This window comes from Malassezia globosa (genome assembly GCF_000181695.2).
Source record: "Malassezia globosa CBS 7966 chromosome Unknown mgl_sf_2.1, whole genome shotgun sequence".
Taxonomy (NCBI): domain Eukaryota; kingdom Fungi; phylum Basidiomycota; class Malasseziomycetes; order Malasseziales; family Malasseziaceae; genus Malassezia; species Malassezia globosa.
The window spans coordinates 439,570-465,438 of record NW_001849872.1 but is presented as its reverse complement, the minus strand read 5'-3'; the positions used below and the strand labels follow the sequence as shown (position 1 = coordinate 465,438).

Below are 25,869 nucleotides of genomic sequence, written 5' to 3'. Positions count from 1 at the left end.
TCTGTGCGCGTCTCCATCTGTCGCTGCACGTGGCTGATGATTGAACTAGTACTGATTGGGTGTATCTTGCATAGTCCACGCCATGCACACCCCAAGAGTGAGACGGAAGGCGGAGCATCGTTGCGGTATCCGACCGGCTCCACATGAGCATGTTTCTTGACAAAATCAACCAAGACTTGAAAGCAACTTCGCAATGAAGGATGGCATAACCCTAACACCAGAGGAATGGGATGAGCGGATTCCATCATTTGCAGGTGTTCGTCAGACGTCGTTCTGTGAGTTTGAGAGCGTGGCGAAAGAGCACTTTGTGCCTGTGATGGGAAAGTCGGTGTTTGGCGGCTCTCTTATTGCGCAGAGTATGGAGTCGGCAAGCAAGACAGTTCCGCGACATATGGAGCTTCATGTATGTTTTTAGCGATAACGAACTAACTTTTCAAGGAGATACATGTATGTAAGCGCTATGACTCACCATGTACAGGGCAAATTCTTGGATCGAGCAAACGTCAATGATTATATCCACTACTTCGTGAAAAAACTACGTGATGGGCGCTCTTATGTGTCGCGCCGGGTCGATGCAATGCAAGGAACGACGCTTCTTTTTACAGCTACGATGTCGTTTCAGATGCCCGAGCCGGATCAACCGCAGTTTTTTGCACCACCTCCGAAAATTGTTATGGATGGTGATTTCAAGCTGCAGCTTAATATCCAAGAGGGGCAAAATTTCCTCCCCAAAGAAGTGCTGGCTCCTGAAAAATGCATGCTGTCATACAAGCGGTATGAGCATCTTCTATCGACGATACCGAAGGACGATCCGATGTACGCCATGTGCGCTAAATGGACGGATGACCAGCGTCACGTGTATCCAGTAGAGTATCGACCGGCTGTACCGACAATGTACGATAAAAACGGGCACCTCCAGTATGGCACGAGCGTAGCATATTGGGTTCGCTCGCGTGGCAATAGCCCTGGCTCGATCAACTTCCAGCGTGCTATGTTGGCATTTCAGACAGACCAACTCCTGCTCGTCAACATGCAATCGAGCATACGCTCGCTCGTACCCTCGATGATGGCATCTCTGGATCACACGATGTGGTTCCATAATGACTTTACTATGAAAGATTGGCTTTTGATGGTGGTACGTAAGCAGGATTGCTTACCTTTCGTCAGTTAGAAAACCAGGCTATCAGTAATGGACGCGCTCTGGTTGCCACTCGTGCATACAGGCAGGATGGTGTTCTTGTTGCTATTGCGGTACGTGTTGCCATTACATGTAGTACGCACTGACGACTAGATTCAGGAGGGCGTTTTCCGTTATGATACCAATCCAGCCTCGCGTCTCTAGTAGTTTAAATCGATTTTTTTGGTATCGCTGAAATATTCTACCGCCCTTGATGCAATGTGGGTGGAGTGACATTGTCCGTCGTGTGACATTCAGTGCTAGTTTCCTTCATCGCTGTGCAACACAATGGAACAAATCGGTCCATTTTTGCTTGAGCGAAGTGGAGTCGATTCCATTTGAACATTTGTACGTGTTCAGCATACGTGGATTTCGTGAGGCAAGTCTACGGAGATTGATTGCAGCAGCACATGGTGGTGCGCACTATCCGTGTGCTAGATTATGTACCAAGCTATGCAGAATTTTGTGTACGTATCCCCGTTGACACTAACGCGGTTGCGCCTAGCAAGAATACCTGCAAAAGAACGTACCAGTCGTTTTGCCCACATCTATGACGCGTTCCTGGCCGGCAATATATCGCTATGCACGGGATGGACGAGTAGACTGGGATTCACTTTGCACAGATTACGGCGATCATGAAGTACCCGTCATTATTGACGCCAAAGAGCGTGAGACCATGAGGTTCAATGAAGCAGTCGACCTCATCAAACAGCAGAAATCGCACACTGTCTACATCAAAGACTGGCATCTTGTCCGCTCTGCACGCATGGATGCTCAGGGCAAGGATCCCGACAGATTGCTACCCTACAGAACTCCAGCTCTGTTCGCAGACGACTGTAAGTACACCGACTCACGTATACGAATTCTCAGGGATGAACAATGTAACAACACAGGGCATTACATCGGACACGGTTCCCAACTGCTCTGACGCCTGGCTCGGCTCTTGCTCTGACGCATACGAGAATGATGATTTCCGTTTTTGTTATGCAGGGACAATGGGATCTATCACACCTCTTCATCGCGACGGTATGTTCTAATGCAGCTGACGGCCGATTGCGTGGCAGTTTGTACGTGTTGTACATTGTATTCCCTTGCACTCACCCTTACAATGCGAGACACCTCGTACTCATGGTCGACAAATATAGCCGGACGAAAGCGTTGGCGCTTCTTTGCACCAGCTGATGCAGCGCTTCTTCGCCGTACGTATGCACGTACGCGTGCTCTCACATGTCAAAGGATTTCCTGAGCAGCGTACGTCTGAGCTTGCAAGCACTTTCAAAGATATGGAGCGGCGACGCGCGCTTGGCGAGCTTGGCGCATTTTGTGATGGTTTTAGCGGGTGGCCTGGATGGGAGCAAGCACGTCTACGAGTTTACGTCATTGAACAAGAAGTGTGTACTGTGTTCGATACGTCGCATGCGCTTACTCATATTAGCCGGGGCAAACGATTTTTGTTCCGTCAAATTGGTATCATGAGGTCGAGAACCTTACAGATTGTTTGAGTGTGAGTTGATACGTTCGTCCTTTTCCCCCATCTAATTCCAAATTTATTGACGAACTCGTATGATCTTTTTATTTTTCTAACATGTCTATGTGCAGCTCAATCATAATTGGTGTAATGCTTACAATCTAAGAAGCATGTATATTGCGATGGAGAACGAAGTGCGTGTAACATAGCATCATTGTTCAAGCAATACGCTAACATAAACGTGCCTTACACGTTTATTTGCACCTTTCACAGGTCGACGATGTCGAACACGCGTTGGAGGATGTAAGGGACGTGCTACGAAGCCAGCATCCCAACAATGATGCGTGGCAGTCGGAATTCACAGCCATTGTTCAAGATGTAGTGCGGCAGGATGCAGGATGGGCATGGCATGGTTTCTGGCAGATGATTGAGTACAATTTAGCGCATCCGCCATGCAGTGCCGCGTATCGAGAAAGCGATGTCCTCGTACACGCTCTTGTCCGCGAGTTGCTCGAACGATTTGCCCAGCGGCCAGAAGTACCATTTCTAGATGCCTCCACTCTTACGTGTCGACGGCGCGTGGCCGAGTGGATGAATCGTTCAGCACGCTGACTCAGCGTTCTGTAGAAGAAAACCACGGAACCATTGCGAGCAACTTAGAGACTCACTGCCATGTACCCGACGTCCCACACGTACTTTTCGTCTGAGAACATCGATTTGCCCCCGTGGGGTCCTTTTCGATCTACCATGTCACCTGTAAATCCAGCGCAAAGCATGCGCCGAGGAGCAAGCTTAGATTCGAGTCCAGGTATGCGCTACGACACGTTGCGAGATCCGATGTGGTCGTCAGTCTACCCGGATGTGACGCAACGGCCCTTATCTATACCGTGGTCTGCACAGATGCAGCTGTGGTACTATCTCGATCCGTCGAGTACGATGCAGGGTCCGTTTCCCGCCACCTCCATGCAGGCTTGGTATGAGCAGAATTACCTGTACCCTGATCTCCTTGTTCGTCCGGAAGATGACGCTCAGTTCCGCCCCCTGCACGCGTATGTAGCGGAGATTGGTGACCCTGTACGTCCGTTTCTCATCCCTCCAAAGCGTGTAGGCCACCCGTCCTCGGCATCGGCGCCGACGCCTCCGAACATTCCATCGTCGGTGCTCGGATCACCGCATGTTTCTGCGACAAATTCCCCTCAGCTTGTTCATGCGTCGCCCCAGCTAGATCCAAGTGTAAGAGCGACTGATCATTTACGCCAAAATTCAGCGGTAGCGGCAGCCGCAACGTCCGCCAATGTCCCCTCAACCACGGCGACAACAGTGTCGTCCAATGCCTCTAACTTGTCTGCGGACGACATTTTGACGGCACTTCGTGTTATGTCCCAGCTTCAGGCTCTCATGCCTAACTCCACTGAGACCCAGACCTTGCAAATGATGCAGAATGTCCTCGCAACCTCTGTGCCCCATGCTAACGAGGCAGGTCTGAATGATATCTTGCATGCGATGCAGCGGCAAGCAGCCAGTGACGCGTTCCGAGCTTCGCAAGCTCGTGCATACGCGGATGCCGAGCATCCTGTACATGCCTCAAGTATGCCAACATCTTCATCGTCGTCCGTCCACAACGATACCAACTGGCCATATAACCATGACCAAGAACTGTCATTATACTCTGATGAAGACGACGATCCTTTTTCACCTGAACCGAAGCGCGGATCGGATGCACCCAAGCAAATTCCAACTGTCCTGCCGGATGCGTCTGCGTTGCGAGCCCCGGTAGCTAAGCCCCTCGAGCAAGCGCATCCTGACCGTGCGGGCTCGATTGGCACACCTTCCGGCCAAGCTGATGCCTCGGACACTGTTGCGGCTTTAGGTGAATCCACTACTGCCACTATTGCTGCCCAAAACCCTGACCTCCCAGCGCATGACTCGATGCCGGGCTCAGATACCATTTCTAATCCTGTGTCAAACTCCAATCCAATCGATCCCAAATCAACACTTCCGCCCAAACCTGCTTTTCTTTCGAAGCCACAACTTCCTTCCGGTCTTGAATCAGCCGATCCTTCTCAGAATTCTGAGCCAAGCCGAGGTCTCGCAAAGGACATTTTTCCTTCCACTGATCCCACGCCTAGTCGCAAGGCCGCATCTCACATGGAATCATCAACGCAAGTCTACTCCTCTTCACAAGTGCCAGAACCATCAAAGGCGCTGCAGGCAGTGTCCCCGTCGAAAGCACCCAAATCGGACAAGGCACTCGACGCAAAGCCCATTCCAACGTCAGACTCGCATGCAACCGAGGCTGACGCGGCTGTTTCCGCTTCTGTGAATGTACCGCCATACTCATCTGTTCGGAAATCGTCCACTGCGACCGGCCTATCAGGAGGCTCTACAGGTTCAAATGGTTCCCGAGGTTTGGCGAGTTCATCTGCCACTTCTGACTCTGGCACCCCAACGCCTTCAGATCCATCCACCCGATCCACATCGACTTCATCCTCCAGCGCAACGCCTAAGCCAGCATCTGTTCGCCCAGCTCCATGGGCCTCCGCCTCGGCGAAGCCAGCACAGGCTTCAACTCCCAACATGCGTGAAATTCTCGAAGCCGAACAGCGTGAACGCAAAGCACGCGAGGCTAAAGAACGTGCGAAAAATTCTGCCATGCTTGCAAGTGCCATGGCGTCCATGCACATGTCACAACCAACATTGACATCATCATCTTCAACAACAGGGGGGACTGTGTCGACGGCGGCAACAACTCCTCGCTCCACTGGCGTGGCCTGGAACGTGCCGAAGTCAACAACACCTGCGAAATCACTTTCCCAAATCCAACAAGAAGAAAGCGCGCGGTCCGCAAGTGAGAAGGCTGCACATGCTCAAGTTGCACGCTCGTCGGCTTCGCGTGCTCAAGGTGAGCCGGATTCACCGAATGAAGCTGGCTGGGTCAAAGTTGGGAGCTCATGTGGCAAGGCGCACGCTCTTCCACCCAAGCCTATTGCGGCTGTTAAAAACAGCGCCGGAGGCAGCGGCCAGGGCAACAATAACAGCAACAATGGCGGCGCCGGCGCGCCTAAGTCGTCGCTCACGCAGGTACGTGCGTCTTTGCCGAATCGTCCGCCGGCTTTGAGCTCGTCTGGTTCAGGCTCTGCAGTTACAACATCTTCTTCGGCTGTCCCATCGGAGGCTGACGAGGACGGCTGGGTCACGATGAAGCCCAAGCACCAAGCTCGTCGGGATGCGCTTTCTCAAATGAACGACAGCATTCCGCGACCGAGTGGTTCGGCTGCTGGTTCAGCAAGCAGTGCTTCATCAGCTACTCGTTCATCAACCTCAACCATGGTCCCTTCATCGACCCCTCAACCTCCCTCGCCAGAATTCGTGAAGTATTGCCGCGATCAGCTCAAAGGACTTCGTGCCAACATTGACGACTTCATCGAAATGCTGTTGTCATTCCCCCTGAACCCCTCGCCCGATGTCACGGTCATCATTGCCGAAGCTGTGTATGCGAATAGCAGTACACTTGATGGCCGTCGATTTGCAGCCGATTTTGTTACTCGTCGCAAAGCAGATGCATATCGTGCTGTCACTATATAGCTACGCTGATTTCCAATAAAGTACTTGGATGAAATATACCGGGAGGGAAAATGGGCTAAAGTATCATATAGTGTTGTCAACGATGATCAAGCCGCCAACTAGTTTTTTGGTGACCGCTTGCCATCGACTGCTTGTGCCGAAGCATCGTTGGTCATATCAGGTGTAGGATAGGCGCCGCGGGTAGATGCAGAGGGAGCAGCAATGCCCTGTACTGAAGAATCGGGAGAGGACGCATGAGAGACTGATGGTGCCTGGTCAGGGGCTGCCGTTGCTGTAGATCCAGACATGACTGGAGACATTTGTGCAGGTTCTGACTCCATTTTGCTCGTCGATGGTTGCTGCAAAGTTACCGGTGCAGGAGGCATTCCCGTTGAAGGACCACATGGTAGTGTTGCTGATGTCGCTGATGTTGTGGCTGGTTCGTCCACAATATCCATGTCATTCTCGTCTTTCCAAGACCGTCGGTCACGTCGATCACCTTCGCCTTCGTCGTCCGAGTCGTCAAGTTCCGTCTCGCGTTGGATCCGTCGGTCCTTTTGGTCTTGAGTTGTGCGTATGTCAGGATTCGCCGCATCATCATGTGCACCCATATCATCCAGAGCCATATCATGCGCTAGGCGCGGCTCAACGTGACCTTGAACAGAGGGTGCTGGTGCAATGTGACGCAGATTTTCAAATACCTGCTCTTTGACCTTTTCTAGGTATTCACGCGTATTGAGATTCTCCATGTTGCTTGGCACTACATCCAAGCGGTACTCAGGCCCGAAGTACTCGTAATACTCATTCACAGGCAGCTCTGAGCTCAGTTGATAGCCAGAGGCTAAGCCAGTCTCATACGCCCACGCTCGACTCACATTTCGCATCGTGTAACCGCCACCACCTAGCAACAATAGTGGCAGTCCAAAGCTCTTGACAAACTCGACACAGCTCGCATGTCCACGCATGCTCAAATTGAAACAGCCGAGCTTATCACCTGCTAGCGAATCTGAACCGCATTGCAGAACAACGGCCGATGGCTGGTAGATCTCCATAATGCGCTGGATTACTGGCCGGAACACACTTTGGTACGACTCATCGGTAATCCCATCGCGCAGTGGAACATTGCATGCATAATGCTTACCCTTACCGCATCCAATGTCCCGAAGCTCGCCCGTTCCAGGGAAAAACTCGCCGTACTTGTGAAACGAGCACGTCATCACACGATCTGTAGTATAGAATGCCTCTTCTACGCCATCTCCATGATGCACATCGATGTCAATATACAAAACCCGCGCATGGTACCGAAGAAGTTCCAGAATACCCAGAACAATGTCATTGATGTAGCAAAACCCACTGGCTTCGCCTTTTTTGGCGTGGTGTAAACCACCAGCCCAATTTATTGCAATATCACATTTGTCACGCGATAAACGCGCTGCCCCCTCTGTCATATTAGCTCACATGTACAACACTCATTTCGGTGTCACACATACCCATAGAACCGCCGGCTGAAATCGAGCAGTACTCGAACAGGCCGTCGAACACTGGGCAATCGTCGCCCACATTGTCTGATGCTTATTAGCAGGAGCTGCGATACATTCATACACTTACATTTTGACTGCTCACGTACAAAAGCGTCCACATTCTCAGGCGTCACTCGATACAAAAAGTCCACGTATTCATCCGTATGAAACTGGGACATTTCGCGTTTGGTCGCTGGCTTTGCTCTCTGTCTGTTAATGTGCGTTCACAGCACGTACAAAGATCTCCATCTTCTTGTACAATCCGTAGTTCATGACAAGCGAATGGCACATGCGCACACGCATTGGCTTCATAGGATGCCCAGGTCCATAGTGAAAGTTGCCAATGTCCGAATCGAAAAAGTAACACACGCGCGATGTTCGGCTGCCACCATGCGGCATGGGCTGCATGAGCGGTGTATCACCTGCTACGTATGGAGCTGTACCAGCAGAGCCACCAGCTGCATTCGATGGTAAAAATGTGGATTGCATCTCTTTCAACCACCCACTCACTATCTTGCGCCTGGTCGTCCTGAGGTGCTTTGAAATCCAGTCTCTTGATGAGCCACTCGTCCGTCACCGTCGATATGGCCACTTAACCACGTGGCCTCCACGCGCGCACTTGGTCCGCCGGTGTCATGGCAGTCAACGAGCGACGTCGCTGGTTCGACGTGTGCTGTACCCTCAGAGGGCTGATCTGAAATACTCGACTACTATGTCTGGGCATCAAGCAAGTGGCCGTTCTCTCATTGCCTTGATCGCTGACGAGGTGCGTGCCTACCGGAAAAATCTCATACATTTGGCAGGACTCTACGACCGGCTTTATTCTAGCTGGGATTGGTGACGTCAACAAAGAGGGAGAAAAGAACTTTTTTGTCGTCGACAACAAAACACCCACGTCTGACATTGAGGACACATTTTTCAAGTTTACCAAAGATCGGAATGACATAGCCATCGTGTTGATTAACCAACACATTGCCGACAAGATCCGTCCTCTTGTTGACAAATACATGCAGGCGTTCCCTGCTGTGCTTGAGATCCCCAGCAAAGACCACCCTTACGGTACGTATTCATTGTAACCGAACATTTAACTTGTCTAGACCCATCGAAAGATGCTGTGCTTAAGCGCGTGCAGAAGGTACGTGATAAGTGTTAATTCCCTGCTCGCAATTCTAACCATCATAGCTCTTCGGAGAGTAATGCTCGGTTACGACTCACCATATGTTATATATAATCAAAAATTGGCTACAACGTACATGTTAAACTATATGAATAGTGCTCTACATCACACCGCCGCGCAGACGAAGCACGAGATGCAGTGTCGATTCCTTCTGGATGTTGTAGTCACTCAGTGTACGTCCATCCTCCAGCTGCTTGCCAGCAAAAATCAAGCGCTGTTGGTCTGGAGGAATGCCTTCCTTATCTTGAATTTTGGCCTTCACGTTGTCGATCGTGTCGGATGACTCGACCTCAAGCGTGATTGTTTTGCCTGTCAATGTCTTGACGAAAATCTGCATACCACCACGCAGACGAAGCACGAGATGCAGCGTCGATTCCTTCTGGATGTTGTAGTCACTCAGTGTACGTCCATCCTCCAGCTGCTTGCCAGCAAAAATCAAGCGCTGTTGGTCTGGAGGAATGCCTTCCTTATCTTGAATTTTGGCCTTCACGTTGTCGATCGTGTCGGATGACTCGACCTCAAGCGTGATTGTTTTGCCTGTCAATGTCTTGACGAAAATCTGCATGGTCAACACGTATAACGGTGAAAGCTCCCGGGATCCGTTGGTCCGTGTTTTATATATGCGCGCTGGGTGGCGAAACATATCGTTCGGCCGAATCCATGGCGCTCAGGCCAAGGGAGACAAACATATCTTTTGTTAGTCATGCCCCCAGCGCCGTCCAAAGCGAGGATGGTTAAAAGTGGTAACAGGTCCTCGTGAGAAGTCTGCACCAATCAGAAAATGCGTCATATACCAAGGCACGGAATTTGAAGTATGGAAAATTTGAGGTCGGTCATCAAAAGTGTCCACAATGCATACAGTGTTGATTGCTGTATTTGCTACTGGGATTGCGGTAGGATATTTTTCACATTGGTGGCAAAGTGCTCGAACGCATAATACAGATGAGGAATTGTCGGATCTAGAAATTGAAAGTACCGATGAATTGGAGGATTCTTCGTTGCCAATTGTGGAAGAGTGCAAGATGGTGCTGGGAGTCCGCATGGACCTGAAGATGGACAAAGGCAAGATCGCGGCACAGTGTGGACATGCGACCCTGGCATCCTATAAGACAGCATTACGTATGCATCCAGATTATGTTCGGACATGGTCGAAGCTAGGGTATGTGTCGCTACTGTAACTAATGCGATGAAGCCAAACCAAAATCGCTATAAAAGTTCCTGACGAAGAGCAACTTACTCAGCTGCATGAATCGGCACGAAGACTTGGCGTGCCCGCTTATGTGATTCAGGACGCGTAAGTTCATAATGACAACCTCTCTAATGAAGCAGTGGTCGTACTCAAGTGGCCCCGGGAAGTCGGACTGTGATTGGCATTGGTCCTGGTACGTTCGATCGTTCATGCGGCTAACAAATAAGCTCCCATATCGAAAATCGACCAGCTTACACGTTCCTTCAAACTACTTTAAACATCGGTATCTATTATTACCCCTTTATTACCACAGTATAAGAGGCGGGTAGGTATATTCATCAAGGACGGCAGAAAAAAACTAGAGACGCAATATGAAAGCAACAACCTTAGGGTCCTTTTCCATGCAGTAAAGTGGCTAGTAGTGAATTGGATGTGTTCTGAGCACCGGATGTTGGCACAGCCGCAGAAGCCGGAGCGTGAGAATCACGCATTGGCGTCGAAGTAGGCGGTCGATTCAAGATGTTAAGCAGATTCATCGCGTTCCCTGAGTCAGACGGAATAGGAGCAGGCGTAGTCACTGGCGCAGGTAATGGAGCATTGCACGGCCCCTGAGGAACATTTGCTGGTGCAGGCATATTCGAAGCGTGGGAAGAGAATGTTCTAACAGCGGGACTTGATGGCGTTGAATGCGCGGACGTGGCTTGCGGTTTGGAGGATCCTAGCAAGGCTGATAGAAGAGCTTGCTGTTGCCTATTGCTCGGTGCAGCGGGGGCTGTAGGTCCCGCTGCCGTGGTTGCATCTGCTAGAGTCGAAGAAACTGCACCTGACGTTGGCACAGGTGCATTTTGCGGCTGTGGAATATACGAATTTCCCGACCATGAAGAAGGAGACGATTGAATCATCGTATGAGGAAAAGGAAACATTCCTGGCCTTGACACTGGGTTGAAAGGAGTTGTAGTTGCAGGCGCAGGCGTCTGAGCAGGCGGAACACTTGTAGGTGTCGAACCAGTAACTATAGGTAGGTCTGGCTTGGATTCTGGCTGACTGGGTCCATTAGAACCATTTGGTCCAACAATCAAGCTTGAGAGGCGGTTTGCAACATGTTGCTCACGATCATTGCTGGACTGCTTGTCCACAGACGAGCCGGGGGTCAGGGATTGCATACCTGTCGACGTTGGTGAGCGCAAGTAGGGCATTGGATGAGCTTCGACAGGTTCTTTGGGTGGCGGCTTTGAAGCTTGGAGTAGAGACAACAGAGAATTAGTGTTATGGGTTTGACTCTGCGTGGGATTTGACGGTTCATATCGCTTGGAATGCGCGCCAAGAAGAGCACGCAAAGCGGCCGACCCATCGATACGAGGCTGTTGGTCGGAAGGAGGAGGTGCTGGCAAAGGGTGTGAGCCATGCAAAAGAGAAAGGAGCAATTGCTGCTTGGAATCGTCGCTGCTCTTTGAATTGGCAAGCTCAGGGGCCGAGCTTCGAGTTGGAGGAGCGGATACGTCATCTTTCGGCTGCTTCATTTTGTTCGACGACAACTGTCGCATCGCCGAGGGTGGCAAGGCAATAAGTCCAGGTTTCTGTGTACCAGCAGGTTTGGGTGGTGGCGTGGCAGTGCCAAAAAGTTCGTCCATGTTTACGCTAGTCCCAGAGTCCTTGTGTCCAGGCATGGGTGATTGTTGATTGGGTCGCTTTGGATGCGAGCGTTTGTTCGCTTGAATCCAACGGCGGAGGCGCATCATGAAAGGTGTTACACGATAAAACCTACCCCCCAACTCAGAGGAAGGCACCTTCGGGTTTTTCGCAGTCGGAAGGTCGCCAAGCTTAAACCATTCAATGCGGGAAATTTCTCGGCGCGTCCGAGTTTCAAACTTAGTGTCTCGCGGCACACCTGGCACCACGTACAAACGGCTCTTTTGCTCGCGATCCGTTAGCTCGAAAAAGTCTTTGGAATCCTTGGGAAGCAAATCATGTGCATCGAATCCTGTTTCTTCGAGCACTTCGCGAAGGGCACAATCGCGTTGATCTTCATTCTTGTTGATCTTGCCCTTAGGAAAGGTCCAGGAGGCACCTTTACCCCAACCTTTGACCAACACGCACTGTGCGTCGTTAGCAAATTGCTCTAAGCCATGGGAGGCATAGTTGCTGCGTATGATTGTACGTACTTCTGTCCAGTCTTCGGAGAGGAGGATTGCACCACACACAGGTACACGCGTCTTGTACTCCATAAACTGGCTAAATGCCTGATTTAGACTCGAAGGGCCGCTTGAGGTGTAGAGCTGGATAAGCGGCACAGCTAGGGAGGCCACATGGAGTAGTTCCTCGGCAAATTTTTTAAAGTTGAGCGTTGGCAACTTGGAATTCTGCGGGCATAAAAAGTCTAGGTAAAACCAGTGACTACGCAAGCGAAAGATATTGCGTGTAAGTTAGCATGCTCACGAGCCGCTTCGTAGCGATACGTACGCAAGCTCCACCTGGAATCCGATACGCTCGATGGATGCGAGCTCATTTGCTGGCAGATTCACGATGAATCGACACGCAAGGTTTTCGAGTTCCTCCTCAAGAGACATTCGCTTGGGTCTCACAAAGGAGTTATCGGAACTCGTCGACTGTATATCCACCGATATGTCTTCCATCTTACGAGGAAGAGGTTAATAGAGCCAAAGCTAAGCAGGGAGTAACTCCGGCCGTTGGTTCTAGCGGCGGCATCTTCGAATGCGAAGCACACACGTGCACGCCATGTGGTGTTCCGGCCGAATAATCACACCGGTTTCTAGGCAGTCGCGTTTTGGCGGTCACGAGTTGGGTCTGGCGGGGAAGACTATTACGTACACTAGAGGAAGGCGAGAGTGGGTCTGGTCGGACGCAGATAAGGCCCAGCGTACAGAGAGTACTAGATTACGAAGCCCTAGTACGGAGAAAAAATCGTATTGCGATATTTTCAAGCATCACCTGAACGAATTTGTTGAAGGTACAGGTCGTGTTCAAGCTTGCACAGGAAGGGACACGTACGTGAGCGGTTTGTGAAACGATATGTTGTCCGCAATGAGAAGCACACAATCCTTGACGACATCGATGTCAACGATGACGTCAAAAACAAGCGCTACATTTGTGTTGCGACGCATGAAAAGCACGGCAGTTGTAGGCGCCCTGCCGAAGGCGAGTAGTGATCGGGCAACCTCGTCATCGGAGGCGTGGTCTCCATCAGCAAGAAAGTCATGGGAGCGGTCGGAAGTTCAGGCATTGTTCGACCAGCCATTGCTGGAGCTTGTATTCCAGGCTGCATCCGTGCACCGCATGCACCATGATGCGCGAAAAATCCAGCTATGTACGTTGATGAACATCAAAGAGGGTGGGTGCTCGGAAGACTGCGCGTATTGCTCGCAAAGCAGCCGCTACGAGACCCATTCACATGCGTCGAAGCTGGAAGACCTCGAGAATGTACTGGAAGAAGCTCGGCGCGCCAAGGCCAATGGAAGCACGCGCTTTTGCATGGGGGCAGCATGGCGAGAGATCGGCGGCCGCAAACGTGGCTTCAACCGCATTCTCGATATGGTGCGAGAAATCCGTGGGATGGGGATGGAAGTGTGCACGACGCTGGGAATGCTAACGGCGGAGCAAGCGCAACAGTTAAAGGAAGCCGGTTTGTCTGCCTACAACCACAATCTTGACACAAGTCGCGAGTACTATGGTAAGGTGATTACTTCACGGACATATGACGACCGTCTGCAGACCATTGCGCATGTGCGGGATGCGGGCATTTCTGTATGCTCTGGCGGCATTCTAGGTCTGGGTGAGGATGAGTCGGACCGAGTTGGTCTCATTTGGGAGATGAGCAGATTGCCAGAGGCACCGGAGAGTTTTCCCGTGAATGCGCTTGTAGCGATTCCTGGCACTCCTATGGAAGGTCAGCCGCCTGTCCAATTCCAAGAGATGCTGCGCACCGTGGCCACGGCGCGTATTGTGCTGCCGACCTCCATTGTGCGCATTGCAGCAGGACGTCAGATGTTCACCGAATCGGAACAAGCTATGCTGTTTTTGGCTGGCGCGAATGCGATCTTCACGGGACACCGTATGCTGACGACGCCAACATCTTCATGGGATCAGGACCGAGCAATGCTAGAGCGTTGGGGCCTGTCACCTATGAAAAGTTTTGAGACGCCACGCATGGCTGCTGACGAGCTCGCGCACGCTTCACGTGATACGTCATCGTTCACCAAGCCATGTGGATCGTCGGCAGGATCATGTGGATGTGCGAGTTCGGCGTCGACTCAGACAGCATCGGAGACACACCCTGCACCTGCGACGTCTTCTGCTGAAGCTGCTTAACTAGACGTGGGTAGATCAAGAGTACATGTCACAGATTACGAGATAAGCAAAATTTGAAGCCATTTAAAGCAGTCGAGGGCGCATCTGAAGACGCCGACCCACACGTCATGTGTGTAGTATGGGTTAGGAGGTGTCGTGCAGCAAATGAGCGGCATGATTCGATACAGGCTCTGTGGGGCAAGTAGGTGTGGAGCAAGAGTCGAAACAGACGAGGGCGAATCATACATACGCACATGCAAGTATTAGTCATCACGGCGCATGCATCCTTGGCATCGCTAGTTCATCGCGTGGGGTACAACAGAAAGAGGTACAGCAACTGGTTGGGGGTTGACCGGAGAATAAAAGAAGGGATGACCTACCGGAACTTCCATTGCACACTGTTCCTTCTAACACAACTTGGCTCGCAAGAACAAACCGAATCGTCAAGTGAGGAGCTCTATACGAAGCGAGCTTGTTACGTTGACGGAACATGTCTCTGCGTATGTTTAAGCGACAGCCGCCAAAGCTTCTGGCACAGTTTCTCGTGTCATTGCTGTGGGGTATCGTGCCACTGTCATGGGTCTATGTGATCCTGTACGTGGGTGTGCGTATGGCTCATGAGCGCCGTACAGGAGTGCTGCTCCGAATGCTTCTTCATGGTACGATGCCGAGAGAAGTATTGTTGCGTCCATGGCTTGCCAACTTCCTCAGGAAGCGGTTTGCGTTCTTCTGGGCATCCCTAGAGGTGTGTTTCTCCATATACTACCGGCATTTGGTGCGTCGGATCCAGGGCCGTCGACGAACGTCGAGCCCCAACTCGCACACAAGAATCATTCGTGCTTTGGGTATGTCGGTCGTTGATGGACTAGACGATGACAGCCTGTTAGCGAATCCACGTGATACGCAAAAGTTCCCGAAACTGAAAGAGGCGCTTGCGCGTGATGATCCACGCGCGATTGCCTTCCGCAAAGAAATGGGCGGCTGGTTCCTTGGCATCCGGCCTGAGGATATTACTCGTTTGGATGTGCTCAACTGGCTCGCATGGTCGATCTTTGACAAATACTATGACGAAGTCGTGCTGTTTGACTCGCCGAAGCACGAGATGCAGCTGTTTCTTCTTGATGTGCTGCACACGTTTGAACAACGTCGTGGACTGCGGTTCCCCGACCGTGCGGTGCTCTCGCCAATTGAAGAAAAGAGACGCCGTACCATGATGCTGACACTTGATCCTGTCGATGTGCACACACGTCCGCTCCTATTGTACATTCTCATTTTTGGACTGAATCGAGCTGTGCATGCCGTTTTGAACATGTATGGAATGCGGCGTATGCGAATGCACGGCATCACGTATTTATTGTACATGCCGCCTGGATGGAGTGTTGAAGCAGCCTGCAAAGGAGAAGCACTACGTCCCGTCATGTTCCTTCATGGCCTAGGCCTGGGCTTGTCGGAATACGTCCTTCCGCTTTTCACGATGCTTCGTCCGAACGGTGTGCCGGCGTCGTACCCGATCGTGGTGCCACTACAGCCTTGGATCTCGTACGAGTTCTTCTCGCCGCGTTTTCTGAGACCATGGCAACATGAGGAGGCAGCGAATGTCGTTCGCAGTATTCTTGAGCTGCATCAATTCGACAAGTGCAAGGTTCATGTGCTCTCGCACAGCATGGGCACTATCGTGCATACGTGGTTCCTGCGGACGTGGTCGTCGCTGATTGCTCGCTCGGTCTTTGTTGACCCTGTGTGTTTCCAGCTGTGGGAACCGCATATTTGTTATCGCTTCCTTTACAAGCCAACGGAGTCGTTCATCGAGTTCGTGCTCCGGTACTTTGTGGCACGTGAACTTGGCAATGCCAATTTGCTCATGCGCTACTTTGACTGGACGGCAAACGTACTTGTTTGCGACGACATCCCTGAACATCATGATCCCAAGCATGTACGAGTTTACTTGGCTGGCGCTGATACCGTTCTTAATGCTTGGCGTGTTCAGCACCTGCTTAAGCGCTCGGGTATGCAGGATGTCATTCATTACGATGCGAATTTGCATCACGGCGAACTGATCATGGCTCCAGGGCATCGTGTGAAGGAAATGCTCGACATGCTCCATGCTCTCTAAAGACTTGTCGTTGATCAAGCGTCTTTAGCAAGCACCACGATATCGTTCATCGATTCGCTTTTTTTTTTTTTGTTTATTTCTCTCTTACCCACCCCCTCTTTGGCAATCACTTTCGTTGTTTATACGTGTGGCTATTCCGCGGGTCGTATTGCATGTAGGTACAATGGTTTTACGTTTATAGAAGGTAACATCAGGACAAAGGCTACACATATATGGCACTCGTTAGAGGTAGGAGTCTGTCGCCCAGACACTCAGCCCGTGCTCCCTATTTACACGCTCAGGCATGATGGACCGGCGGCTGCGATATGAACGTAGAAATGACGGCGTGGCTGGACATCACGTCCAACAGTACACGAGCGTGCACCGATTAAGAAGTGCTGGCGAAGCAGCGGCGCGCTGCGCCATATCACTCCCACGAGGCGGTGTCATCGTCAGGACGACATGCAAGTTCGCTGTGATCTGAGCGCGGAAGAGAGCCAGAAGTTCGTCGTCCGAGTCGAGAACCAGCCCTTCGCGCTGGGCCGTGTCGCGCAAAGCCGAGAGCAGCGACGCGTACTCATCGCCTTCAAATAGGCCCGCGACTTCTGCATTGGCTAGAAGGGTATTGAGCTTTTCTACACGCGCCGGGCACGGCAACTTGACTCTCATCCAATGTCCAGCACACACGCTCACCTCGCACGCCGACGCGGCGCAAGAGCGCACGGAGATCTTCGTCGAAGCGTGTCTCGTCATAGGCACGAGATGTCGGTACACTGTACAGCGAGAGACCACGGAGCCACGCACAGAAACGAGCGACGGTTGTGCGACCTGAGCCGGCGACGCCCATCAACAGGAGGTGCCCACCAGCCTGCTGTAACACACGATCGCAGCGCAATGCAAGATCTAGCACAGCGTCATGCAGAACGAGGTCTGTCTCGAGAGCCTCGTCGGCAAAGCCATGCAATCGTGCACGAGCATACTCACGAAGCGGGGCTCGCTCCACACGCTGGCATTCGCGGGAGAGCCAGTCTGAATACAGCAGTGGCCGGCGCAGCGTCGTGGCAATGTCCGTGCCCGGGAATGCGCTGTGCGCTGCTTCGTCCAGTGCTGCGTCGCTCCAGGCCTTGTCGGCTGGTGTAACAAGACGGTCCTGGAACACACGCAGGGCCTCATGCGCCCAAACACGGAGGAGCTCGTCGAGCGTGACGTCTTCTGGCAGGATACGGTGCATGCCACGGACCCAGCGCGTCAGCTCACGTGGCGAGTACACATAATGTGCATATTGCTCAGGCGTGAAGTGGTGCTGTGTCGCGCGGAAGAACGAGAGCATTGCTCGCGCCAACGCATCCGCATACCCAACGAGGGCCGGCACACGGCGCAAGAGAGCGCGGTACAAGGTGCTGTAGATCTGGAGCAAAGCAGCGTCCGATGGGTATGGCACCCAGATCACAGGGATGTGACGCAGGAACCGCGGCGCAAGGGGAGTGCGCCCAGCGTCGGTTGGTGGGTTGCAGGCGCCGACGATCTGGATGCGCTCGAGCGAGACCCAGGTCCGGTGGCGCCAGAAGCCGCGCTGCTCGACCCATTGCCTCACTAGCGCAAGCACTCGCTGCGTAGCATACCGGTCAGGCGCAGGCAGGTTGATCTCGTCGCAGAAGAGGACAAGGCGGCGGCCAGGCACACGCGGCACGAGACGCGTGCCCGCGGCTGGCGTGTGCTCGTACACGGCATGCGCTTCCAGTGTACGCAGTAAGGTGCGAGGCGTCGTCTGCGAAGACAGATTCAGGGTGACGACATCGACATCCGGCAGGCGACGCAGCGCGGTGAGTAACACCATCGTCTTACCGGAGCCGGGGGGTCCACACAGAACAACTGGGCGCTCATCCTGCAGCCATGCATGCAGTAAGCTCTCGTGCCGCACAGTATCGATGGTCGGCACGACGGTATCGCCTGTGGTCAATGCGCGTGCATCCACATCAATCTGCACGACATGATCATTCCAGGAACGGTAGGGCGCGCCAGGCTCTGCGTCAACAAACACGTCGAGCAGCGGCGTGCTGTGTGGCGGCAGCTCGACATCGGCATGCTGCCGCACGACGTCGCTAACGGCATCGCGCACAGCATGCTCCGCATCGCCAGCCGCCGCCCACACGAGAGCGATCATGAACGACTTGCGCGCCACCAACGCTGTGTCATGCACACTTAGTGGAAAGTCGGGGTGCCGAGTGTCGTATGCAAGCACGCATCGAATCACGTGCCGGACGAGCGCCATCAGCGACGTGAGTATGCGGACGTGGCTCGGCTGCATGCAATGAGGGTGAGCTTGGGCAGCATCGAGCACATGATCCACGAGGGCCCCGTCGGCCATGTAGGGAGCTATCGCATCGGCAACGACAGCGGCAATGCGGTGTGATGAGCGTACCGACGCCAAACCATCGTTGTGGAGCTCCAGCTCAGGGCGGGTCATGTCGAAGTTGTCATCATCGACCGCGTGAGTGCGCAGCATAGCGAGGGCATGCGTATACCTCATGTGCATCGAGACGATCTGCGAGGGGAACCATACCATGCCACAGCGAGTGATGGTGGCGCGAGTCGCGTGCTGGACATTATCGACCTCGAAAAGCAGACGCACATTGTCCGGAAGAGCGAGGCGCTCGCCTGTCGGCAGCGTAAGCTGGCGGTTATCGTCAAGGACACTGTTGAGTGTTTCGACCCATTCAGGGTCCAAGTCACCATCAAAAACGATCCAGTGGCGCTGCTCGCGTTCGCGACGCTCATTCTCGACAATCCGCCGCAAGATGTGGGTAAAGAGGCCATCTGTCCACTCGCGCGTTGTGGGATCGAGTGTGCCATACAACGCTTCTTTGCTGAGCACTTTCGGCTCAAGCACGTGTGCGACGCCATCGCGCTCGCGGTTCTCGAGACGACTGAGCGCTGCGAGGAGGACGCGCCACGCACGCGTCTTACCAACGCCAGCATCGCCGACGAGCACGACACCATGTGAAACTTGGAGAATCTGATACAGCTGCCCCACTTTCTCGAGCCAGGCGCCGGTGCCAAGGTGTTGTGTTTCGCACTCAATGCGCAGCGCATCGTACAGAGTGTCAAGCGCAAGTGGCGCAGGTTGGGCGCCGGGGAACACGTCCGACACAAGCTCGGTAAAGAGCGGCGCATCCGCAGCAACAAGACGCGGCGGCACAGTATCAAAGATGCTCTGTACGATTGCCGCCGTCTGCTCGGAAGCGCTCACAGACGCGGTAGATGCAGCGGCGTCATGCAAATGCGACGCAGCCGTAGCAGCAGCGGCAGCATGGAGTGCCGCCGGCTCAGCCACGCGACGCCGACGTCGAATGTGAGCGGCAGCACGGACCAAGACAGCTTTTAGTGCACGCAGGCCAAAGTCGTAGTGCGGTGCATCGCTCAGCTGCTCGGCACATAGACGGAACAGCAAGACCATCTGGCGCGCGAGACGATCAGCAATCGTGAAGCCATGTACACGGAGCAAGACCTGTACAATGAGCTCCGAGTCAGGCTGGGTCATAGCTACGCGACCAAATAGCTTGACAAGATTGTCAGGCAAGCGCGAGCGGCCGGCGTAGGATGGGTTCATCGTGACAAAGATGCCTGTGGATCCGAGCACAGGCACGCGAACGCCGAGGTCGGCGTCTGTCGATGTCGCGAGCGCATGCTGAATGGCCTGGATCTGCTGCGACACACTTGAGAGAACATGCTCGTCAAGTCGGTTGAATTCGTCGAAGCAGCCCCAGGCACCCACGCGGCACAGTCCCACAAAGAGGCGTCGCATCGCACTCAAATCAAATTGCGAGTCGCAGTTGAATACGAGGACGAATCGGCCCAACTCGGCGCCCAGCGCCTTGACTGTCTCGGTCTTGCCCGTGCCTGCGGGTCCAAATGGAGCGCCGCCGCGTCGCGACGCAAGTGCATGTGTGAGTGTGACGTAGCACGCTGTTGTCAGGGGTGTTTGTACAAGCCGCTCCTGTAGGCCCAATGGCTCAAAGCCGTACTCGAAAGCTGCGTAGGCCATGCGCACTTCGACGCGCCCATCGTCGAGCAGGTAATGCCGCAGGTGCTGCTCCCACGAAAAGGGCGGGGGCATCGAGGATCGCGACGATGCGTTTCCCAGCTCGTGAACGACGGACACTTGGTGTGTGACAAGCGACATGAGGAGCTCAGCCCGCACACGAACCGAGGGCGCCACAGTTGATGACGAAGCTACATGGCTCAGTGTGCGGAGAAAGACATCCAGCGATGCGAGGAGCGGTGCCGCCCAGTCGTGAGGGCTAGTGGCTGTGGCGTGGCTTCCCGCCGAGGCCAGCGCCTCTTCTACACGACGAGCCCACTCGATCTGGCATGAGAGGACAAGGAGCTGCGCAGGCGCTCCGTCGAGCCATGCAGTGACGCTTGGTTCATCGTACACGAGCCGACTGAAAGCCCCAAGCACGTCTGGCAGGCGGCGCTTCAAAGTCTCGTGAACGGCACGCTGCAGAGCATCGAGCCATTCATGCACGGGTGTGTCGTTTCCAACACGCACAGGCGAATGGAGCGGCACGTGCTCGGCCGCTGTGGTCTCGATGGCATCAATGACACATGCACTGTTGTCGCTGCTGGGTTCGCTGTCGCTCACGTGCGCAGATGCAAGACCAGCAAACATCTTTGCAAGATGCTTGGATGTATGGCGTACATCGCGGCCATGACCGAGCATTTCCAAGAGGTCGTCATCGCCGACAAAGTAGAAGCGCGGGAAACGGGCACGCTCCTTCTCGAGGTACTCGCCCAGCGCCGTCTGAATGCGGTGCAGGAGCTCGGCGAGGCGTTCGAGCGAGGCCTGGATCCCCGGGACGCCGACGACGTCGAGCACATACGGCGATTTCAGCACCTTTTTCAGCAGCGCAAGAAACTCGCTGCTCATGCTCTGGAAGCGAGTGCTTTCGACCGGCAGGATGTGCATCATGCGCTCGGCACTCCCACTGCCAAACACGCCGTGCAAGTACACCCACTGCCGCTGCACATCAGCCCACAGGTCAAACACCGTTTGGATCCGAGCGAGTCGGTCCTCCCACATGCGGGCCTCTTCTTCAAACACGCGGTAGTGCGGGCTTGCCGACATAGCGCGCAGGCCACCTGCATGCTCGTTTGCTTGGAGAAACAGCGCATCCCAGCCACGCAGCAGCATGCACTCGTGGCGGTAGTCGACTAGTTCGAGTGCGTAGCCCGTCCACACTTCTCGCACCTGCTGCAAGTACATGTCCAGCGCATACTCGCCTTGCGCGTCGGCGACAGCTGCCTGGATAACGCGCAGATGCGCTCGCCAGTCCAGCGCCCAGACGGCACCGAGCGTGTGTGTACTAGGGACGTAGCGTGGCGCTTGGAGTCGCATGTGGAGTGCGCGCCAGTGCCTTGCTTGGAATGCATCCGACTTGAGCTCGCCCAGCAGCTTCACATGCGAGTGCAGGAACTGCAGCTCATCGTGCACAGTTTCGTAGGCCTCGTATGAGCGCATGCGCGTTGGCAACGCGCGGCAATCGCGCACAAGGGACTCCAGGCGCTGCCGTACGTGGCGCACTTGGACATGCGACCAGGGCGTGCTCTTGAGCTCGTCGAGGCCGGCCCAGATGCGTGCGAGTGCACTCCAGACCGTCTGGAGACCCTGAATTTCGTCGCTCACGTGCGTCAGACGCGCGTCGTCGAGCGAGTCAAGGCCGAAGGCATCGCGCGCCTCGGCTAGCATGCGGGTGGTGTTGTGCAGGGCTGTTGTGCGAGCGGCAAACTCGCCCAGCACCTGCAGTGCTTCCGCGACTGGCACGCCACCCGACACAGGCCGCTCACGTGTCCAAGCCTCCTGGAGTGCGTCCATCTGCTCGCGTACGCTGCGTGTCTCGCTACTGATACGTACCTGGAGTGCCTCATGCTGCGCTTCAATGGCCGCCTGCTTCTGACTCAGCAGCTCGGCCAGCGCGGACCAGGCGCCTTGGACTTGCTCGACATACAGCCAGTCGGCCGGCCAACGGAACCGATATGCCTGGAGCGACGCTTGCGCCTGCACGAGGCGTTGTACCAGTGGCTCACACGCACGTACATCCTGCCGCAGAGCGGCCGCTCGCGTTATGAGCGTGACCACATGCGACGTGGATGTATGTGTCGCGCTGAGTGGCTCGAGTTCTGCACGCCCCCGAGCGAGGCGCTCGTGCATGTCTCGCATGGACGTGCTGATGACGGCAGCCCACTTTGTCAGCAGGGCAGCCTGCCAAGCATCGAGTCGCGCGGCGATACGTGCCTGTGCAGGTGTTGCATCGATCTGCACAAGGCCAAACGCTCGCCGTGCGGGCGCATCAACAAAGGTGCGTGTGGCTCGCATCCGCTCCATCAGCAAGAGCCATGCTTCTATGTCGTCCGCCGGAGCGATCGATTCGGGCTCTGCATCCCAGAGCATCTGCAGTTCGAGCCATTGTGCCGCATACGCATGTGCGTTCGCCATAGCTGCCTGGATCCGCCGCAGCGGCGCTTGGATCACCGGCGCCGGCACGGCCGTCCACAGCGGGGCGTGCGTCTCGACGTGTCGCTCACGCAGCTCCAGCGCCCGCTGCGCTACGCTGAGGCGCGGCTGCTTCAGCACTGCATCGACGCAGGATCCAAGCGCATCGAACCAGTGTGCTTGCGCATGCTCAAGGGGCGGATCGAGCTGCAGCGTCTGTGCCCGCAGCACGACATGGACAACTGGCATTTGATCGACAATGTGGCTGGGTGGCTCGTCGAGCGTCGTGGTAAAAGACGCAAGCGCATCCTCCAGGCGCCGCTGCAGTCTCCCGTCCACACGCTCACTCAGCGCATGCACAAACGCCGGCAAGTTCACATACGACTGTTGTGCAAGGGTATCGATGATACGCTGCATGCCATCCAGCACCGCGCGCAGCGCATCATACGTGTACGCACACGTCTGCAGTAGATTCATGTGCGAATGGAGATCATCGCGCACATGCACGACGATATGCGCGGACTGCGACTCCAGCTGGACGACCGCCCGCACGAACGCATCGACTACATCCGCCTGCGGATTGTCATGCATCGAGCTGCCGTCGAGGAAGCGTTCCCAGCGACATGGCCACACGCGCTCCCATTTACTGCGCACGTCCAACTGCACTTGCGCCAGGAGCGGCGCCATCAGTGGCTCTGAGGTCATTTGCTTTTGCACCTTATCGAGAGTGTGCAGCGCACTGTCGAGTGCCGTGGCAAACGGTGCGATGCGCTGTGAGTCATGCGCCATGCTCACAAGCACCTGTGGGATCGAGATGCCCAACATCGTAAGCGCATGTGCTTCGTCCGCCAGCGCAAGCGTATGTGCATCGTAGTTTGCGACTGCGCGAAGCGATACACCGGCGTTGGCGCCCGTTGCCGCTTCGGGCGTGTCGTGTGGTGCGGTATTGCCGCGCGTCGCAACAATGCGCATCACCGCGCCCGACGGCAGCGTTGCTCGGCGGCCCATCTCTTGCGCCCATGCTTGCACCAGCGGCTTCGGGTCCAGCTGCGGCAAAAATGCCTGGCTCTCGGCGTGCAGTCTCTGTCCCTCCACATGATCCGCCCATCCATCGCCCAACGCATCCTGGACTCGCTGCATGTACAAGCGCAGCTGACGCTCCATCTCGCCGACCCAGATGATCGCACCGACAATCTCTGGTTCATTTCGGAGCTGCGCAGCCAAATGGGCATCTGAGTGCCGGTAGCCCGCTTGGAACTTGGCACGCAGCGCATCGAGGTCCGCACGCACACCCTTGAGCAGCACAGCCTGATACTCTTGCACGGCCGCGCGCACGCGCGGCCGGGCAAACAACTTGTTAAACAAGGCGAGGATCCGCAGCCGTTCACGCGCCGAATGCGCGTGGGTGAGCAGGTGGCGGAGTCGTTCAATGAGTCGCGTCTCGACGTGCGCAATACGCTCCCGATACAGCGCCTCGGCATGGGCTAGCGCAGCCGTACCTGACCCAGACACATCCAGCACATCGACGCCGCGCAGCTCGCCAAAAGCGGCGCGAATTTCCTGCACTGCATGCTGTGTCGACTCGTCCGTCCGGTATGTGTGCCCGATGTCTGCCATGTCGATCAGCTCTTCATGTGCTTGGCGCAGACGGCCCAAGTATTCTAGTCGTGCACGCAGCGCATTGTGCGGCGACGCCACCTTGATGGGGATGAACTTTTCCCCTCGCTTGCGCGTGAGGTCTCGCGCCACATACACAAATTCTTTCACATGCTCGTCCCAGTCGTTCAGCACACTCTCTACCGCAGCGTACGTCGATGTGAATGCCGCATACTCCTGGTCCACGAGCGACTCATTCCCGAGTACTTTCAGCAGCACCTGGTGCACGTCCCGGCCGAGTGCATCGACAAGCGCGAGCGCTCGGCGCACAGGGTACGTGCTGAGACGCAGCTTTTTGTTCAGCGTCGTAAACAGGCTGCGCTGCGCATCCGCTAGCGCATCGAGCGACATGGCGGCGAGCAGCTCACCCAGCGGCAGGTCTTTCAATAGCACATTGTAGCCATGCACCTTTTCCACGCAATCCTTCAGTCCCGTATCGGCATGGAAAGAAACAGTCGCATGGAAGCGCTTTGCATGTGTAAGCACATCGAGTGTGAGCGTAATTTCAGGCGCATGCAGCTGCCGCTCCAGGTCTTCCAGTGCACTCTCCATCGCAGCCCAAAAGTTGATCTCCTGCAGCGCAGTTCCTGACGCTGCATCGCGATCAAGTTTCGTGATGGTCTGTACTGCACGCACCCACGCATTCATATCTGCATGCAACTGGTTGATGAAGGAGTCGTCATGCAGCAGCGATGGCGGCTGAATCGCATCGATCCCACGCACGCTCGGCTCACTCCCCTCTTGCTTCATAGCATTGCAAGCCTCGCGGATCGCCGGATGCACACTTAAAATGACCTGCGGAATCTCGATGTGCTGTTGCACATGCCTCAGACTCAGCTCCAGCTCAGCCAGCTTGCGCCGGATCAGCGGCACTCCTGTCTTGCCGCCCTCGCTCTCGTCTTTGCTGCTCCCATCGTCCGCATGCCCCGCCACATAGGCTTCGATCCAAGGGCCCATCACATTGTGTACGACATGCTCAATCGCTTCGTAAGGTGTCTCAAGAAGCTGTGCAACCTCGTCTGGCCGCGTCCCCGCGATCACTTCTTCATCGTCACCGACATTCGACCGATGCCCGGAACTATTTACATCGGACAATGCCATCCCTTGCAGCGTGACGACACGGACTTGAGGCGGAAGGGCCACATGCGTATCTAACACGGCCTGCCGCTTCACTAGCGCAAGCATCGACACCTGCGTCTGGGACCATGTCGGGCACAGCGACAGAGTG

General features: G+C 54.7%; 11 protein-coding genes across 11 annotated transcripts; 7 read left to right on the top strand and 4 right to left on the bottom strand.

The window, feature by feature from the left end:
• Positions 1 to 193: 193 nt before the first annotated feature.
• MGL_1045 (uncharacterized protein) lies at positions 194 to 1,342 on the top strand (the record flags this gene model as incomplete). The annotated part of the gene is made up of 3 exons (XM_001731725.1): positions 194 to 403; positions 479 to 1,135; positions 1,292 to 1,342. The coding sequence occupies 3 exons, from the start codon at positions 194 to 196 to the stop codon at positions 1,340 to 1,342; spliced, it is 918 nt and encodes a 305-aa protein (XP_001731777.1).
• Positions 1,343 to 2,285: 943 nt separating this feature from the next.
• Positions 2,286 to 2,854, top strand: MGL_1044 (uncharacterized protein; the record flags this gene model as incomplete). Its single annotated transcript, XM_001731724.1, has 3 exons — positions 2,286 to 2,376; positions 2,414 to 2,568; positions 2,777 to 2,854. The coding sequence occupies 3 exons, from the start codon at positions 2,286 to 2,288 to the stop codon at positions 2,852 to 2,854; spliced, it is 324 nt and encodes a 107-aa protein (XP_001731776.1).
• Positions 2,855 to 3,317: 463 nt separating this feature from the next.
• MGL_1043 (uncharacterized protein) lies at positions 3,318 to 6,230 on the top strand (the record flags this gene model as incomplete). The annotated part of the gene is made up of 1 exon (XM_001731723.1): positions 3,318 to 6,230. One exon carries the CDS (start codon positions 3,318 to 3,320, stop codon positions 6,228 to 6,230), a length of 2,913 nt encoding a protein of 970 aa, XP_001731775.1.
• Positions 6,231 to 6,328: 98 nt separating this feature from the next.
• On the bottom strand, positions 6,329 to 7,657 carry MGL_1042 (uncharacterized protein; the record flags this gene model as incomplete). Its single annotated transcript, XM_001731722.1, has 1 exon — positions 6,329 to 7,657. One exon carries the CDS (start codon positions 7,655 to 7,657, stop codon positions 6,329 to 6,331), a length of 1,329 nt encoding a protein of 442 aa, XP_001731774.1.
• Positions 7,658 to 8,441: 784 nt separating this feature from the next.
• MGL_1041 (uncharacterized protein) lies at positions 8,442 to 8,926 on the top strand (the record flags this gene model as incomplete). Its single annotated transcript, XM_001731721.1, has 4 exons — positions 8,442 to 8,495; positions 8,533 to 8,788; positions 8,827 to 8,864; positions 8,912 to 8,926. The coding sequence occupies 4 exons, from the start codon at positions 8,442 to 8,444 to the stop codon at positions 8,924 to 8,926; spliced, it is 363 nt and encodes a 120-aa protein (XP_001731773.1).
• Positions 8,927 to 9,006: 80 nt separating this feature from the next.
• On the bottom strand, positions 9,007 to 9,471 carry MGL_1040 (uncharacterized protein; the record flags this gene model as incomplete). Its single annotated transcript, XM_001731720.1, has 1 exon — positions 9,007 to 9,471. The coding sequence occupies one exon, from the start codon at positions 9,469 to 9,471 to the stop codon at positions 9,007 to 9,009; it is 465 nt and encodes a 154-aa protein (XP_001731772.1).
• Positions 9,472 to 9,757: 286 nt separating this feature from the next.
• On the top strand, positions 9,758 to 10,372 carry MGL_1039 (uncharacterized protein; the record flags this gene model as incomplete). Its single annotated transcript, XM_001731719.1, has 4 exons — positions 9,758 to 10,065; positions 10,099 to 10,200; positions 10,236 to 10,288; positions 10,323 to 10,372. The coding sequence occupies 4 exons, from the start codon at positions 9,758 to 9,760 to the stop codon at positions 10,370 to 10,372; spliced, it is 513 nt and encodes a 170-aa protein (XP_001731771.1).
• Positions 10,373 to 10,481: 109 nt separating this feature from the next.
• Positions 10,482 to 12,320, bottom strand: MGL_1038 (uncharacterized protein; the record flags this gene model as incomplete). Its single annotated transcript, XM_001731718.1, has 1 exon — positions 10,482 to 12,320. The coding sequence occupies one exon, from the start codon at positions 12,318 to 12,320 to the stop codon at positions 10,482 to 10,484; it is 1,839 nt and encodes a 612-aa protein (XP_001731770.1).
• Positions 12,321 to 13,215: 895 nt separating this feature from the next.
• MGL_1037 (uncharacterized protein) lies at positions 13,216 to 14,421 on the top strand (the record flags this gene model as incomplete). Its single annotated transcript, XM_001731717.1, has 1 exon — positions 13,216 to 14,421. One exon carries the CDS (start codon positions 13,216 to 13,218, stop codon positions 14,419 to 14,421), a length of 1,206 nt encoding a protein of 401 aa, XP_001731769.1.
• Positions 14,422 to 14,890: 469 nt separating this feature from the next.
• Positions 14,891 to 16,513, top strand: MGL_1036 (uncharacterized protein; the record flags this gene model as incomplete). The annotated part of the gene is made up of 1 exon (XM_001731716.1): positions 14,891 to 16,513. The coding sequence occupies one exon, from the start codon at positions 14,891 to 14,893 to the stop codon at positions 16,511 to 16,513; it is 1,623 nt and encodes a 540-aa protein (XP_001731768.1).
• A 565-nt stretch (positions 16,514 to 17,078) lies between these two features.
• MGL_1035 (uncharacterized protein) lies at positions 17,079 to 25,826 on the bottom strand (the record flags this gene model as incomplete). Its single annotated transcript, XM_001731715.1, has 1 exon — positions 17,079 to 25,826. One exon carries the CDS (start codon positions 25,824 to 25,826, stop codon positions 17,079 to 17,081), a length of 8,748 nt encoding a protein of 2,915 aa, XP_001731767.1.
• Between the last annotated feature and the right edge of the window lie 43 nt (positions 25,827 to 25,869).